Genomic DNA, 13,073 nt, shown 5'->3' on the forward strand with positions numbered 1-13,073 from the left:
GCCAGCTCTCTCTGAACACAATGTTCTGGCTGCACAAACCCAGCTGCAGACTTGGATAATAAGCATAAGTGTGTCTTTTTACCTGTAACATGCAAAGCACATTTAAAGTGACAATTGCACTCAAAAAAACCTCACCACCAAGTGAGAGAAAAACAAAGGTCTGTTTCTACGTGGGAAAGATCTACGGAAATCTCCGGCCACTTGCAAGACTCATTCCTATCTACTCTGAAGGTCACCCAACCACAAATTAAGCAGATATGATGGTTGAGAGGCAATTTATACCCACTGTAGACTTTTCTCGTTCACAAATAAGACTGTTTATTAAGACAATGGGCTACATTCTTCGCATAGCTCCATTGACTTCAGCAGAGCTATACCAGTTTACATGAGCTGGGAATCTGACCCTGTGACTTTTTTAGGGGTGGATCTCTCTTTGCAAAGCCACCTCGCAATGTGGACTGATCAGTTCGTTCCTCCCCTGTTTTGATGAACAGTATGTGCTATCACTGGACAAAATGCTGCACAATTGGCACTCCAAATCTCTAGAACCACGTGGAAGGCTAGAAGAAGGGACAGGAGACAGACAGATGTAGTTCAGCCACCAGCTTCACAGCAATGCGCCAATAACGAATGCAAGGAAGACTGAGATCCCACTTAGAACTGGCCAACAGTTGCTAATTTTTTGTCAAAGTAAAGAATGTTTGCAGCAAAAACTGGTAGCTTTCTGCACAAAACAGATGCTGGTCTCAGAAAAAACAGTTTAATCAAAAACCCAATTTTCCAGCAGGAAAAAAAAAATTTGATGGAAAATTGAGCTGCCCCTTTCACTTTTTTTTTTTTTTTTTTTAAGACTGGCCAATCCCGCTGTACATCTCCCAGAATCTCTATCCTGCATAGCTCCTCCGCACAATGCTTCTGCTCAGCTTGCCAATGTGACTGTGGGAAACCAGTCCATGGAACAGAGTCAGGGAAGCAACAGAGGAAAACCCTAGGAGATCTTCGACTCCGCTTGCGCACATCATAGGATACAGTTCCTAGATAAAGGGGGCATTAGATATTAAACTGCCTCTCGGTCTCAGTATGCTGCTTCTCTTCAGATTCTGGGGCATGGCCAACACATTGACAAGCTGGTGCAGCAGAATGACAGCCAGGCACCTTTTCTAACACATGAGAGAAGGCCTCAATTTGGCCTTTGCAACAGGTCCTGCCTGATTTTCTACAGAGCTAAAATAAGTGACAAGTGGACTAAGTCTGTGCCCTACCAGCAACACTGCTGTCACGGGCAAGCACTTTATTGTAAACCCCGAGGTCTTCAGTGCAGCTTTTAGGTGACCTGTAATTAAACCAGACTTGTGCAAGGAGATGGCTTGTGCTGCTCCCTTGGACTGTCGGGCTACCCTGCATCCTGAGTTCACCACCACACAGTCTGGGGAAGAGCATTAGCCACATATCCGAATGTTCATCTGGCAGGCAGGTTTCCTGCCGCCCTTCAGCAATGCTTTATGGGCCGGATGAGACGGTCACCAGGATTTATAATGCCCCAGTTTTAGCCATAGTGATGTCTTGCTCTGCCACAGAGAGATCCAGTTACGTGCTCACATTGATCATCTGTGGCCCACGTTGCTACAAATATTTTCAGTGTACTTGGAAAAAAATCCCATGTGGCCGACAGCAAGTCACCATGCACAGCACTGAGAGTCACCAGAGGGGGCTTGCAGAGGAGGGACAAAACACAGCACCTCATGCGGCAGCTCCACAAAGCCAGAGAGACAGAAGAATGCCACAGGAAAGTCCACCAGTGTAGCCAATGGCAACTCGAAATCCAGCACATTAACAGCAAACCTGTTCTTACATGGGCTCTTTGACAACCACAAGGGGTCAGGATCTCAAGTTTTCCATCTCAGCTGAAAGATGGCACTAGTGGCAGCTGACCTGTCCAGGTCCTGCTTAGCATGGACTAGGGATGGTAAATATCGACTACCTGGCTAATCGAATAGTTGATGCATTTTGCATCGACTATTTGATTATTCAATAGGGCACCTGCTCCTCTGAAGTGCTACATTTCAAAGGCAAAAACGCTGCCTGGTGCCCAGAGTCAGCTGACCTCAGGCTCAGTGCAGCGCTGCTGCTTTGAAATGCCGTGGAGAGCCTGGTGTCGGGCTCCCCATGGCATTTCAAAGTGGCAGCGCAGCATGGAACCCAGGGTCAGCAAGGGAGTCTCTAGCTGATCCCAGGCTCCATGCAGCACTGCCGCTTTGAAACGCCACATGCAGCCTGGGGACACCCCAGCTAGCCACGGGCTGCATGCGGCATTTCAAAATGTCAGCGCTGTGTGGGGTCCGGGGTCTGGCCCCAGGCTCCAAGCAGCACTGCCTCTTTGAAGTCCCCCATCCGCTTTCACCCCTTTGCTGCCTCTTTCTGCTAGAAAGACTAGTCCTTCACATCCCTAGCACGGACAGACAGGACTGTAGCAAAAAGAAGCACAGCTGGGAACACCACCCATATGCAGCCAAAGCAGAGATCGTTTTAAAATTCCATTTTATGTGGTTTTATACAGTTTCACTCTGGTGTAGAGAAAAGAATCAATGTCTCTTTTATTGGCAACTGCTGCACAATGGATTTCCCCTCCTCGCCATGCTTCCCTGCCCGATGGTTTGTTTCATTCTGCAAAGCTGTCACACCATCAGTTTCACACAGGGCTAGCAATGGACTGCAGCGATCTGCATGGACTGGAATACTTCTCTGGGGTCCCAAGAACCACCTCAACCATACATAAAGCCCTTGGTACCAGATTTCTGGAGATTTCATCAATTCCACGCAGCTTTGAGAACAGCCCTTTGGTCAAGATTTTTCTATCATATTCGGTCTGATCCCTGCCACAGACTCAGGCAGGACAAGTCACTCTCCATTTCACATCTGGAAAGTACTAGTGAGGATTTGTGGCAAGGCTAAGGAAGAATACCACTAAGTTCGTGGCATTCGTAATACTCTGTGCTTCACTCTACAGTTCTCAAAGCACTTCAGAGCTACTCAGTAACCACACCAGCCTCTTCCCATTCTACAGGTGAAGACGTTAATGCACAAAGCAGCGAAGAGGTCACTCCGATGACTGGAGCAGGGATTCGAAACCGTTTAGGGTTAAAAGAATGTAAAAATTAAATCTACTGCACAAATCCCAAGTGAAACAGAAGCTACTAAAACATAAAGAGGAAAAGAGGCAGGCCAGCATTTCAAAGCCAGGTCATTCAGGGTACATTCACTACAAACGTTCACATTAGCAGGGCTTGACAAATAATGTAATCTACTCGCCCGTGGCGAGTAGATTGCAATCCAGAAGAGTCGGGTTTGGGCGATCTGCGCATGCGCAGATTGCTGGACAGCGTGGCTGGTGAGTGGGGCTCGCTGCGGCTCGGCAAGCCCTGCACATTAGGAATGCTAAATTTAATCAACTAACTGACTAGTCGATAGAATTTCCGCCAACTAGTCAATAAACAGGGGAGCTGCAGCGAGGTTAGCGCCTGGCCCTGCGAGCTAACCCCACTGCAGCTCTGCCTTTTAAATGTATTAAGAGTCAGCAGGATCGCATGGGGTCCCCTCCCTGCCACACTTCTGCTTTTTAAATGTATTAAGAGCCGGCAGACTTGCATGGGGATCCCCCACCCACCGCACTTCTGCTTTTTAAATGTATTAAGAGCCAGCAGGCTCTTAACTCATTTAAAAAGCAGAGGTGAGGTAGTATGGTCAGTGCCTCACGGGATTGGACTCTAAAAAAGCACTTCCATCAGGAGGGAAGTGCAGCCACCTCTGGGGTGGAACAAAACTAAGAGTATGTGACCACACTAATGAGTTCAGGGAGAGTGATAAACACAACTACAAGAGGAACTTGGGGATGCAGAACGTTACTCAGCTGGCACTAGGGGAGGACCCTGGAGCTAATAGTGTTACACTCATGATTGGCCACCAATGGTCAGGATCTTGCTTCCTCCAAAGGTACAACGCCCTCTCCTACCTGGCAGCCATGACTTTAAAGTCAGTTGCGGAGCCAGCTGGGAAGATGAGCCGGCCACTAAAACTGCCACCCAGGAAAACCTGGCAAAGCAGCATGGTGAGAGAGACTGGGACCTGAGCAACAGCAGAATACAGCTGGCAGCCTGCACCACTCACACCCATGCTAAGTTTCCAGGGCTGCTAAGATGCCCCACTTTCCTACAAGTTATTTGTCTATTATCCACCCCAGTTTGGTTCACGAGGTTGGGGGAGGAAAAGGAGAAAGGGGTGAGGGTTCCCCTGCTTTATCCATAAAACTCAGATGTCTGCAGGGAAAGGAACTTGTGCTTTGCACATTTGGGTTTATGAAGGCAGGCACCTAATTCCATACTTAGGTTCATAAGTATGAGTGCCTCAGAAGCCACTAAATGTAAATGGGAACTGCAGGTGCTTATCCACTCTGGGGAAAAAACAAACAAACAAACAAACAAACCACTCTTAGTCAGGCATCTAACTTTGGAATCACTCATTAAAAATTCTTTATTTCCCAAAGAACCTGAAGGAAATTTGTTCCCCATTCAGCCAATGGTCCAGCATAGACCCCGATCCTGCAAGGACTTAACTGTGCCCCTGCTTAAATTCACACATGAATAGTCTCTTCAAAATCAATGGTATTAGTACTACATAGGCATTTAACTAGGTGCTGAAGTCTTTGCAAGATTGGGGCCTCAAAAACCTGAAAAATCCAGGGAACTTGTATGGTTTGTTCGTAAAACGTGTCATTAGAAGGGGGAAAATTCTCACTGTCATTGTTTTTTCAGATTGAAACACACAAACCTGTCACCTAGACCAAGGCAATGAAATAAAAATGCAGCTGCGACAGATAAGAAACAGTGTCATAGTTTTTACATTCAACAGGAGTTGTACACAGGACGCCCTTTTGCCCTAGCCTAAAATTACGTAAGGATCCCCAGCACCAAGCTATCTCAACAAGTCCCTCAATTGTTGTAACTGTGCACTACAGAAACGCTGGCATAGCCCACCCCAGAGAAAGCTGCATTTCTGTGGCGAGTGCAGCCACCCCGGATCTGCAGAGTCTATGCATCCTTCTGTGATGCACCAGATGGAAGAGGCAATGGAAATAAGACGTCATCCGGCTCTTTTACAGTTGCTTCAGTCACCTGAACTGTCTCTGTAGCCTCCTGGCCTGCCACGTCAGGAAGCTCATTCTGTTTCCGCCAAATACCACCCTTTGTAGTCTTCTCTCTCAAGTGGGAAGTCACATCCCACCATCAACTCTAATTGTTGCAGTTAAATCAACCCTCCCCCACCTCTATTAATCAACCTTACCCCAGATTTATTATTTGTATTGCATCAGGAGCACTGGTCGTTCCACTGTGCTGGAGTGGTACAAACCCAGAGTAAAACGAACCCAGACAGTCACTGCCTCAAAGAGTTAACAGTCAAAGGGTGAGATGAGACACCGACAACAGATGGACGCAGACAGTTGGGAGGGTGGGGGGGAAGGATGGGGATTAAGAAATGATGAGCCAATACCGGTCAGTATAATGATAGAGGAGGTATCTGAGCCTTTAGCTATGATTTTTGAAAAATCATGGCAGACAGGGGAGATTCCAGAAGACTGGAAAAGGGCAAATATTGTGCCCATCTATAAAAAGGGGAATAAGAACAACCCAGGAAATTACAGACTGTGACCGTCTGTCCCAGGGAAGATAATGGAGCAGGTAATTAAGGAAATCATATGCAAACACTTGGAAGGTAAAGTGATAGGGAATAGCCAGCATGGGTTTGTGAAGAACAAGTCATGCCAAACTAATCTGATAGCTTTCTTTGATAGGATAAGGAGCCTTGTGGATAAGGGAGAAGCGGTGGATGTCATATACCTAGACTTTAGTAAGGCATTTGATACGGTCTCGCATGATATTCTTATTGATAAACTAGGCAAATATAACTTAGACAGGGCCACGATAAGGTGGGTGCATAATTGGCTGGATAACCGTAGTCAGAGAGTTGTTGTTAACGGTGCTAAATCCTGCTGGAAAGGGATAACAAGTGGAGTTCCTCAAGGGTCTGTTTTGGGACCCGTACTGTTCAATATCTTCATCAATGATGTAGATATTGGGATAGAGAGTATGCTTATTAAGTTTGCAGATGATACCAAACTGGGTGGGGTTGCAACTTCTTTGGAGGATAGGGACATAATTCAAAATGACCTTAGCAAGTTAGAGAAATGGTCAGAGGTAAACAGGATGAGGTTTAATAAAGAGAAATGCAAAGTGCTCCACTTAGGAAGGAACAATCAGTTCCATACATACAAGATGGGAAGCAACTGTCTAGGAAGGAGCATGGCGGAAAGGGATCTAGGGGTCATAGTGGACCACAAGTTGAATATGAGTCAACAGTGTGATGCTGTTGCAAAAAAAGCAAATATGATTCTAGGTTGTATCAACAGGTGTGTTGTAAGCAAAACTCGTGAAGTCATTCTGCCGCTCTACTCTGCACTAGTTAGGCCTCAGCTGGAGTACTGTGTCCAGTTCTGGGCGCCACATTTCAAGAAAGATGTGGAGAAATTGGAAAGGGTACAGAGAAGAGCGACAAGAATGATTAAAGGTTTAGAGAACATGACCTATGAAGCCAGGCTTCATGAACTGGGCTTGTTTAGTTTGGAAAAAAGAAGATTAAGGGGGGACATGATAGCGGTTTTCAAATATCTAAAAGGGTGTCACAAGGAGGAAGGAGAAAATGTGTTCCTCTTGGTTACTGAGGACAGGACAAGGAGTAATGGGCTTAAAGTGCAGCAGGGGAGGTTTAGATTGGACATTAGGAAAAAATTCCTAACTGTCAGGGTGGTCAAATATTGGAATAAATTGCCAAGGGAGGTGGTGGAATCTCCCTCTCTGGAGATATTTAAGAACAGGTTAGATAGACATCTGTCAGGGATGGTGTAGATGGAGCTTGGTCCTGCCTTGAGAGCGGGGGGCTGGACTCGATGACCTTTCGAGGTCCCTTCCAGTCCTATTATTCTATGATTCTATGAACAGGTGGGTCTCAGCACACCTGTAGCCAAAGAGTTCTGTAGGCATCATGGCAAAGGGGCGTTTTAAGGTGGCATGTGACTGGACAATGAGAGCACTTTGCAATGTGTACCACGATCACCCCCCAAGCATATCGGGCAGTGCAGGAGAAAACACAGATGTGCCTGTTTACAAGTGTAACTGGAGGCATCATGGGCCAATCGGCACCAACAGTTTGAAAGCATTTGAGTGACAATAGGCATGGCGGGGCCAGGCCAGGCAGCAGCTGATGTTGGACAGGACAGAGAAGGGAAGATGGGGAAATACCTATTGCCCAGCTGTCTTTATACTGCCAATAAATAGGAAAATGCTGCCCTCCCTGCTACAGAGCTAACATGCAATTTCACCTACGCCTCTGAAGCTTGCAGTGAGGAGAGGCCACAAGGCTCCAGCAGCCGAGTCCCCTGTCCTTTCATTAGACGTTAGCCTAACAAAACAAACAGGCTCCACTTGCCTTCCCTTGGCCCTGCAAGAAAAGCAGCTCTGCTCAAGTCTCCCATGGCAATACAAAATATTTATAATCTCTTCAGCTTAGGCATCAAGACAGAAGCACAATATTCTGTGAGGAGGAACGGGGAGCTAGTGGCTAATAGGGACATGAAAGGGTAACTGGTGATGCTTCCCAGGTAACAGTTATGCTTCCCAGGTAACAAGAGCAGCCCTGTGCCTGTGGTCTGCAGCAGGTGTAGGGCTGCTTCAGCTCTGCACCGCACCATGGCAGAAGCTGGCTCTGTGGGGCCAAGAGCGGTTTTGGCTCAGGATTCCACTTAATCAGTGAACCCATTAAACCTAACATTTAACCGGTTAACTGATTAAATGCGATTTTACACCACCACCCCCCCAAGTGTCTAAGGCATAGCCTTGGGTTCTAGTCCTGGCTTGTGTACAGACTCATTGTATTTAGATTTCCAGAAAGCCTTTGCTGAAGAGCCTTTCAAATGGTACCTGGTCAAAGCCAGCTAACCTGGGATAAGAGGGCAGGTTCTCTCAATGATTGATAACTGGCTAAAAGATAGAAAACAAAGGAAATAAATTATCAGTTTTCAAAATCGAGAGTGGTATCCCCCAGGGGTTCATACTGGGATCATTCCTATTTGAAATATTCATAAATGATCTGGAGAAAGGGGTAAACAGTGAGGTGGCAAAATTTGCAGAAGTATCTTAAGCAGTTTAGTTACATAAGTTCAAAGCAGACGGAAGCGCTTCAAAAGGATCTCAGAAAGCTAGGTAAGTGGGCAACAAAATGGCAGATGAATTTTAATGTTGATAAATGCAAAATAAATGCATACTGGCAAACATAATCCCAACTATACATATAATATGATGGGGACTAAGTTATTACCATTCAAGAGAGAAAGATCTTACAATCATTGCGGATAGTTCTCTGAAAACATCCACTCAGTGTGCAGCACTTAAAAAAATAATTAGGAATCATTAAGAACGGGATAGAGAATAAGACAGACTATTTTAATGCCTCTATATAAATTCATGGCACACCCACATCTTGAATACTGAGAGCAGATGTGGTCGCTTCATCTCAAAAAAGATATCCTGGCATTGGAAAAAGTTCATAAAAGGGCAACAAAAATGATTAGGGGTATGGCTGTCCTATGAGGAAAGATTAGTAAGATTGGGACTTTCCAGCTTGCAAAAAAAAGAGGGGAGAAGGTAGAGGTCTATAACATCATGACTGGAGTGGAAAAAGTGAACAAAGAAGAGTTATTTACTCCTTCCCATAACACAAGAACTAAGGGATCCCAAATGAAATTAATAGGTAGCAGGTTTAAAACAAACAAAAGGAAGTACTTCTTCACATAATGTAATCAATCTGTGGAACTACTTGCCAGAGGATGTTGTGAAGTCCAAGACTATAAAAGGGGTCAAAAAAGAGCTCTATAAATTAATGGAGGATAAGTCCATCAATGGCTATTAGCCTGGAATGTTGTTCATAGCCTCTGTTTGTCAGAAGCTGGGAATGGGTGACAGAAGAGATCGCTTGATGATTACCTGTTCTGTTCATTCCCCCTTGGGCACCTGGTATTGGCCACTCTTATGTGTTAGTCGTGATGCTTAATGCATAAACACAAGACATGCACATACAATCTTTGTAAAACAGTCCAGATCTTGTGTAAATCACTTCATCTTTATGTATTTCAGTCCCTGCTGACCTTGCAAATTAGGGATAATATTTACTTGCCTCACACTGGGGTTGTGGGACCTGAGCAACCTGGAAAGAAGAGAGGAGTTAGAAGTACTTTCAGGTTGGACCAAAACACCTAGGCCCCTTGCTTCTCTGTGGTTTACGTGCACTATTTCCAATGCTTTTCTCTTTCTTGTTGTGTTGAAGAGCCACATCAAACAACAAAGGAAACTGACAAAGGTCCAACAAGTAAGTCTGCCTACACAGAGCAGCTTGCAGGATCAGGACCTAACTGAATATGCCGGAAACCCTGAGACACACTATACACAATGTGTTGTCAAATGCACAAAGGAAGCGAATGGAAAAAAAAAACCAAGTGTTTTTCCTGCCTCAGGTGCTACATGTGAAAACAGAAGATTTTATTGGATTGCCTTCTGTAAAGATTTTTTACAGAGCTTAGCTATCCCTCTTATACAGAGGTGCTGTCAGTAAAGATATCAAGAGAATTACAGACTTCAGTCTTATCCTAAGTCTCTGCAGTCATTTACCAAGATGAAAGTTAAATATCACCCAGCTTTCTAGAGTGCTATCTAATTTCTACAGCACCCATCACCATAGTATCTAAACACTATTAAAACCCACTATTTACTTATGATCCATGCGAACTGACCAAATAGCAGATGGTTAGCTTATGGACAGAAATGTGTCAGACGCAGAAACCAGATATCCTATTAATGATCAAGCTCTGGTTCAGGAAGGAGACAGGAGAGAACTGCTCTTCTTGAGAAATCAATGTCGATGCTCAATTTGTACTAAAAACATGGCAGGGACACAGATACAAAAAGGACGCACCCCTGATTTTAGACCCAGCCTATCCTATTTTTATGGGAACCAACTTGATACCAAATGACAGTCCCTACTAATAATGCATATCAGACTACTAGCCATGTAATTACTACTAGACATATTAGTATTTTACAATTTAGCTAGTACAGTTTATGAGAGGATTACAACATATCAATCCATCACGCAGTTAGTTGTGTCAACATCTGCTTATGTACCTGCAAGTGAGAGAAATTAGGCACTAATAGCTTATCTGGCAGATAAGCGTTCTTGTTTTGCAGATTATCATCAAGCTCCAGGAAAATGAAAAGCAGCAGAGGAGTCACTACCCACAATGTTAATTTTTCAACTGTATCTGGCACAGAAATCCATCTCTCCAGCCATCCACTGCTTCAGGTATGACCTCACTGCAGTAATCAAAATCAGGGCTGGACCTACCAACTCTGTCCATAACTTTAAATACCAGAGTAAACAAAGCAACCAACTACTTCATGGCTTTAAGATAAAAATTAGGTCTGCAGACAGTCAAGAATTTCCATGTAACTGGCTAGACTACTGTCCTCTTAAGCAGGCATGGATAATAAAAGGAGTTTGTATCTACATGCAGCACAGCTCCCACTCAATCAACACACAAATCAAAGATGGTAGGATATATGAGCAAGGGAATACAACTTGCTAAAAGTGGAGCAAGAGTTAAAAATCCAATCACTCTCCAAAGGCTTCAGCCGTTTTTGGATCATTCGCTTTTGCAAGTAAAACACAAAAACTTCACTGTAATTTCTCTCTCTTCTCTTCCCCACCCCCATCTCCCGCGCATGCATGCACAGGTACTCAAGACCATGAGAACCTAGATACATTAAATTACAGTAGCAAGAATGGATAAAAATACTTTGTTTTTTTTTTAAATCCCGAGGAAACAGGAAATCTATTTTTCCTCTTACGTTTCTGCTGCAATTTTAGGAGGTGGGGTAGGAGACAGGCAAAATAAGAAGGGCCAAAACAGATTGTCAGATAATTAAGACAGATGCACTTGCAATTCCACTCTCAGATCAGTAATGTAAATGGGGGGGTGGGGGAGAAGAGAGAGAACGGCAGGCATTTTTTAAAATGGATATTTCTTTAGGGCATCTTCCACTGCTGTATCTAGTTCCCAGGGCGCCTCACTTACACCGAACGCAGCCCGCCTCCGGCCCATGCCAAGCGCCAGGCACCCGCAGGCTCCTAAGCCCTGCTCCGAAAGAGGAACGAGACGCAGCCAGGGTTAGCCGTTTAAAGAGAAGAAGGATCCAGGCAACTTACTCGCCCCTTCGACCTTCTCCGAGCCCCGGCTCCAAGTGATCTGCCGCGTTTCGAGCTTCACCTGGAAAGTTTTCCTCTCCGGCCGCTGGGATTTTTTGGAGTAAAACAAAGTCATGACGGTGCCCACTTCCAGGCTCCGGCAGAGGTGCACCACCTCCGCTTCGCTCGGGACGCCGGGACCATTGGAAAAGGCAGACGCCATGACGCCCTCCGCCGCCTCCTTCCCCGAATGCGGCGAAATCTCCAAACAAAAGGGAACTGCCGCCCTCCACGCTCCCCGCTGGTGGGACTCAGCGCGCAAACAATCCCCGCCGCTGCTTCAGTGCATGGCGCCGCGGGGCAGGGCTCTCCCTTCCTACGGGGGGAAGGGTGTTTTACTGGGGGCGGGGAGGCTAGAAGGGCAAACGCACAACCCGCTCCCGTCCCCCGCTCCCGGCTCTTCGCACTCCGCCGAGCCGCAGAAACTCGCCCCTCTCCCGCTCCGAATCATGCACCATATTTGTTCTCCTTCCCGAGCGGGCTCCAAAGCGAAAGCGGGCGGGCACGAAGCATTCCCCGGCCCCGCGGCTTGCAGAGCGCGCCCGGGGGAAGGACCCTCGGGCTGCCTTGCGCGGTGGGGCCCTCGCTTACAGTCCGTCCCCCCCCGCACGAGCTCGCTTTCCCCCGCAGCTGGCGGCTCGCCCCCTGCCGCGGCCGGAGCCGGATCAGCTCTCCCGAGAGCTCGGGAAGAAAGGACTGAAGCAGCCTGCCTCTTTCACCCTCCAGGGCTCTTCCGCGCCAGCCGCAGCGGGGATTACTCCGACCCCTCCTGCTCCCGGCACGTGCATTAGGAAAAGGAGGCCCCCTCCTCCCTCCCTTTGCCAGCAGAGCCGGGAATGGAGCTTCCGCGGGGCAGAGCGCGGATCAATGGTGCGCGCTGTCAGGCCGCGGGTTTTCCGCCCCTGCGGGCTCCTCACGTGCCCCCTAGGGCAGTGCCATATGGCGAGCGCGCAGAGGCGACGGTCGCTCCTCTCTCCCTTAGCCCGCCCCCTCCCAGCCTTCGTGTAAAACAAAGCAGAGCGGAGGAGCCAGCGAGCAGCTTCTTAAAGGGACCAGGCCCTTTCCCTCCGCCCCCCGCCGGTTACCTCGTCTTGGGTGGGGGTCTCCGCTTCCTGCCGCCTCCACAGAGGGGCGCTTCTAGCAGGAGAGGCCTGGCTGGGTATCCGCTATCTCACACACATCCGGGAGGGGCATGCAAGTGAGAGGCTGGAGGGGAACCCACCTGTAGGGCTGGGAGAAAGGGAGAAGGAAAGCGGTCCCCAGTCCAAATGGGCTCTGGGAAAGCGCCCCCTTTCCCTCTGCACAGTCACATAGACAGCCAGTCAACGAGGTGCTGCTTAGGGCTAGTGGCAGTCTGGCAGGGGGGATGCCTCCTCCTCTGCTGACGCCAGCCCCATGGCTTGGCTCCCAGGCTGGCTCTGCTCCTCCAGCTGCAGAACAAGGCTGTGTCCTCCTACATCATCGTGCTGGCACACACACCTCACCCGCCTCGGCTGAAGGAAGACCAGGGAGTTGAGAAAGTGGACAATTAGATCAGGACCTATTACTGGGTCCCCAAACAGGGATACCTAATGCCAGCTATCTGGGGACGAGCACAGCAGAGCCCCCCCCTGCAAGCCACATGCACATGCAGCAGCTTCTAGGGCTGGTGCATGAAGACCTTCCCTGCC

At 47.5% G+C, this 13,073-nt stretch overlaps 1 protein-coding gene across 6 annotated transcripts in view; it reads right to left on the reverse strand.

The window, feature by feature from the left end:
• The window catches only part of PLCG1 (phospholipase C gamma 1), a 101,196-nt gene extending 88,554 nt beyond the window's left edge, over nt 1-12,642 (reverse strand). For 5 of the 6 annotated variants that reach the window (XM_075901324.2, XM_075901323.2, XM_075901321.2 and 2 more), the window contains exon 1: nt 11,365-12,391. In XM_075901324.2, coding sequence (XP_075757439.2) covers nt 11,365-11,566 — 202 coding nt within the window. In that variant the 5' untranslated portion in view covers nt 11,567-12,391. Of the gene's footprint in view, nt 1-11,364; nt 12,392-12,625 lie in introns of those variants that run through there. The other variant, XM_075901320.2, reaches the window with a different exon arrangement.
• Between the last annotated feature and the right edge of the window lie 431 nt (nt 12,643-13,073).

The sequence above is a fragment of the Pelodiscus sinensis genome, chromosome 17 (genome assembly GCF_052426305.1).
Source record: "Pelodiscus sinensis isolate ZL-2025 chromosome 17, ASM5242630v1, whole genome shotgun sequence".
Classification (NCBI taxonomy): domain Eukaryota; kingdom Metazoa; phylum Chordata; order Testudines; family Trionychidae; genus Pelodiscus; species Pelodiscus sinensis.